This window comes from Oncorhynchus nerka, linkage group LG20, assembly GCF_034236695.1.
Source record: "Oncorhynchus nerka isolate Pitt River linkage group LG20, Oner_Uvic_2.0, whole genome shotgun sequence".
Classification (NCBI taxonomy): domain Eukaryota; kingdom Metazoa; phylum Chordata; class Actinopteri; order Salmoniformes; family Salmonidae; genus Oncorhynchus; species Oncorhynchus nerka.
The window spans coordinates 29,772,655-29,776,976 of record NC_088415.1 but is presented as its reverse complement, the minus strand read 5'-3'; the positions used below and the strand labels follow the sequence as shown (position 1 = coordinate 29,776,976).

At 41.6% G+C, this 4,322-nt stretch overlaps 1 protein-coding gene across 1 annotated transcript; it reads right to left on the bottom strand.

Annotated features, from left to right (window-relative positions):
* Window positions 1-257: 257 nt before the first annotated feature.
* On the bottom strand, window positions 258-2,912 carry rassf11 (Ras association domain family member 11). Its single transcript, XM_029621965.2, has 3 exons — window positions 2,744-2,912; window positions 2,134-2,243; window positions 258-2,009 (listed from the first exon to the last, which is right to left on the bottom strand). The coding sequence occupies exons 2-3, from the start codon at window positions 2,234-2,236 to the stop codon at window positions 619-621; spliced, it is 1,494 nt and encodes a 497-aa protein (XP_029477825.1). The 5' UTR covers window positions 2,237-2,243; window positions 2,744-2,912; the 3' UTR covers window positions 258-618.
* Between the last annotated feature and the right edge of the window lie 1,410 nt (window positions 2,913-4,322).

Here is a 4,322-nt window from a genome sequence, read left to right as displayed (position 1 = left end):
CATATGGCGTTTGTATTTATTTAAAAGAAAATCCAGGCAGTTGAATCTTTATTTCTTAATATATAGTTTGTAGAATGTATTTTACTCAATGGCAGTAAGATACTTATTTAAAATGTTTTCTTTTGTATAGGCTTGAAAATATCATTTGACAGTGCAGTAAAAAGGAAATGCTGTCCTTACCTCTTTTCAAACCAAGGTGCCTGAACAGTGGAACAAAATTAAGATTTAAAAGATATTAAGAAACTCTTGGTAGGACAAATTTTTAGCCTTTTTATTTTTATAGCAACAGAACAGTCAGTATAGAAATGTGAAACTGCAAACAAAATCATGTATTTATTATGGATCCCTATGGCAGCAGCTACTCCTCCTGGGGTCCAGCAAAACCAAGGCAGTTTATACAATTTTAAAAACATTACATTACATTCACATATTTCACAACACACTGTGTGCCCTCAGGCCCCTACTCCACCATTAACACATCTACAGTACAAAATCCATGTGTACGTGTGTCTATGCATGTCTGTGCCCATGTTTGTTGCCTCGCAGTCCTCGGTGAACGCTAAGGCTTTATTGTGCTTGGTTTTTACAGATAAGTTTCTGTTTTTTCTCAACCTCTTTTCAAACTCTGGTGCTGCCCAGATGTATCATTATTTCAGAGATATGCACAACCCTTGGTTGTGTTTCTGGATTTGGACTCTGAGCTTCAGACAAGCATGTCCACCAGTCCCTTAGCTGACTTGGCCCTGAGGGCTGCAATTCCTTGATCTGGTTTGGAAGAACTACAGCATGAGGATGACTGGTGTCCACTCTGGGCGCAAACTTCCTGTCAGTATTTACCACACTGACTGTAAGAGCTCTTGATTGATTCATGGCCTCATTCAGCCTTGTCCACCCTGCAGCAGCAGGAGATGTGGCATCTTGGCTTGGAATGTTCACTTGCTCCTCTTGAACAGTTCTCCTGTCCCTTGAAGAATCAAGACCTTGCATTTTGCGTTTGTACTCTTCTAACTTGGCCTTACACTCCACAGCTTTCACCTTCATCTCCAGGAACTGTTCCTGCAAGTCTTTCTCATATCCCTCCTCGGCCTTCAGCTCATTTTTCCAAAATTCCAGGTGCTCTGCCTCCTCCACTATTTTTTGCTGGGCCTCTTGGTCAGCTTGCCTGGCCTTTCGTTGCTCCTCCAGCTCATGAATTTGGCTATCCGTGCAGGTTATTTGGACCTGCAGCTCTTTCAGACTAGCCTGTTGGATAGCAACTAGTGCTCTTAACTTCCTTTTTTCATCAACCATCTTAAGGGCACTGGTTGGATTCTGCTGGCCCTCAGCTTTTATCTTTGCCATGCTAACCTCTGGGTGTTTCGTAACATGTTGGATATCATTACCTTCATCAGAATTGAAAAGGTTACTTTTCTCTCTGTCCCTGCCCTGGTCTCCCATGCAGCAGGAGATTCGCTGGTGCTCAGTGGACTTAGCACTCTTTTCTCTAAATTTGCTCTGCAAAACCCCAGGAGTGGAGGGATCCTTGGCAACAGTGACCGTAACATTCAGGGAACAACCATCCCTTTTAACCGTGTCCATCCTGCTACCCTTTTCGCGGCCTGATTGGTTCACTGTGCCCCTTCCTATGCTCTCCAGCCATCCCCAAGCCTCCTCCATCAGGGTCAGGGACTTTCTTTTGGGCTTTTTTGGTTCTTCCGGTCGCTGTTCGGCTTGTTGCCGCAGGCATGATAAGGGAGGTAGGCTTTGACGGTGTAAACTAAGCCCACCGCTAACCCTTTGTACCTTGCCCCCAGCATCTGCTCTCCTAAGCTGAGGGCCAGCCTCGTATCTGCCGCCTTTCCCTCTGCTAGGCCCTTCCCAGAGGGATGGCCCATTGTGCAGCAGGGTGAGCTGGATCTCTCTGGCCTGCTGGCCGTACTTCTCAAGAGACTCCAGAAGCCGTTCATTAGGCGTCATATTTCGCTCAAACTCTTTGAATTTCTCCTGAAGTGTGTAGCGCCCAGGACGACCTAAGCAGAGGAAGATAATTAGGATGAATTTATTACCTGAAAAGATTGATTTGTATGGGAAATCAAGTAAAGTATACAGTGAAATGAGACCCTAAAATGTAAATGCCGCCAGATGTGTACTCACCAAGGGATTGAGCCAAAGCTATGACTACTTCCTGGCATGTGGTTTTCTCAGTAACTCCACAGACAACACGTGGGACTCCCTCCACTGATACCTTAACCTCCATTCTTATTCTGTATTCAGAAAATTAAGGGATGAGAACAAAAATGAAGCGTTACTGTAGGTGCTGATATCTCTAGGTAAGAGCCTCCATTACTGTACAAACAGGGGATGTGGTGGGGACAGACTAATGACCCTCATTACCATTCTCTGTAAATAGTTTGTCTGCTCACTGTCTTGGCCAGCTTTGTGTCTTGAGGGCAGTCAAAATGACATATTTGTACGTTTAATGCAATCATCGAGTTGGAATTTACAGTATTTTCAAATAATGCTTAACGATACTCAAGGATGTAAACAAACAATTCATATATTGAGGGTAAAACTTAATAGTTGTATAAAATGTTATCAAAGGCATTAATGAACAAAGCATCCAGTTGCCAGCAAAATTCACCTATTTGGCGTCAAAAGTAGATGGTTCGAAGTTGGACATTTTCTCAAGATCATTGTAATAATCCGTTGGTTCCGATGCCAGAATATCACATGCATAGACTGTGAATAAAGTTCGCTTACCTACCTCTTAGATCCGATGCTGGGAGCCGTCCACTATACTGAAGGCACAATGCTCTGAAAGGGATGGAAACGGTCTTGTGAGGAGCACCGTGGAGTGAGTAAGGCCAATTTGAATTCCCTTGGGTAACTACTACTGCAGGGAAGTTTTATTATCCCACTCCTCTCAAAAAAAGATTGAGGGCTGATCTGTGTGAAAATTGCACAGATTAGACTCGGGAAGTTTATCAGTAGGTTTGCTATATTTATGCTTAAAATGGCATTTTGTTTGTCTTTTACGATACTTGAATACAATGGATAAATTGACAACTTTGTATGCATTGTGTTATTTATTTTCAAAATGGCATTGTTGCGTCAAGAAAAATAAATAGTCTAATTTGGGTATAAATTAAAATCCAAGTTGACATAAACTCTTAGCTACTTAGTTTGTTCGAGCTAACCAAATACTATCAACATTGGTTCACTTGCATCAGTAAACTGTCAGATATTTTTGGCTCTGGGTGTTTTTGTGTATCTTTCTGACAGGAAGGGGGATCCCTATCGGAACGGAAAATATAAACAGTCTGGTAAACTGTCCAAAGCTCCAGTACGCCAAGTTCTAGAGCATTCCACAACTGTTATATGATTTGCCTTCGATTGACCAAATACTTTTGGTTTTGAGTCTCCAGCCTTGTCGAACAGTACAGTAATCCCTTATTAGCTACTGACACTTGTTCATCATGAATCTTGACAGCAAAATGCTTGTAAATGTACTTCCACAGCACCCCTGACAAGTTATCCAAACTAGTGCTCTGATTAGATGTTGTAGGGAATGGATATTCTTAAATACATTTTGTTACTGCTAATAACACCTTCAACTGAATAGGATGCTCATACCATAGAAATAGAATCAAAAGAACAGGCTTGGAACCTCTAATCCTGGCAATTTTACTGGTAAACTAATGTGGTACACTCGCAATGGCTGTCTGGAATTGTGATGCAATCATTTCCATGGTAATGTAGATTGTTCATTGAAATGATGCTAACAAATGTGGCTCATGCAATGGAATGTATTTTTTTGTAATGTTGAGTTGATTCAACAAATTACAGCACAGATTGGTGGGTACAATTCCTGCTTTGCTCCTATGTGTGCACTCCCAATGGCCGCCAATCCACCTATTATGTCATATTTGACTTGAATGGGGACACTCACTCTATCCGTTCTATTTCTATGGCTCGCACTGTACAAATGAAGCTTGAACTGAAAATATGGTGTTGGATATCTAAGCTCGGTCACCCCACAAGGGGGAGCAAAGGTTTTGTCATTTTTCCACTCAAATTCTTAGTCTCAATAGTCAACAGATAAGTCGTTTGTATACCAAATAAAAATGGGTAGTTTACATTGTGTTTAGCACACATTCTAATTCACTCCTGCGCCAAAACTATTGGGACTGAGGTTGTATATTATTTTAAGTAGGCTACATGTGCTTTTGTTTTGGATAGTTTTGGGACAGGAGTGAATTAGGCTAGAATGTGCACTAGACTAAATACATAATGTAAACTGCTGGAGTAAAAGAAGTGGAACACCTGTTGTCAAACTTTTCTTC

What these genes read in the sequence shown, in the direction of transcription:
- rassf11 (XM_029621965.2), bottom strand. Translation starts at nt 2,236, where the DNA reads ATGGAGGTTAAGGTATCAGTGGAGGGAGTCCCACGTGTTGTCTGTGGA. An exon ending in AGCTTTGGCTCAATCCCTTG is followed by an intron (nt 2,010 to 2,133) that starts GTGAGTACACAT and finishes TCCTCTGCTTAG; the next exon opens with GTCGTCCTGGGCGCTACACA.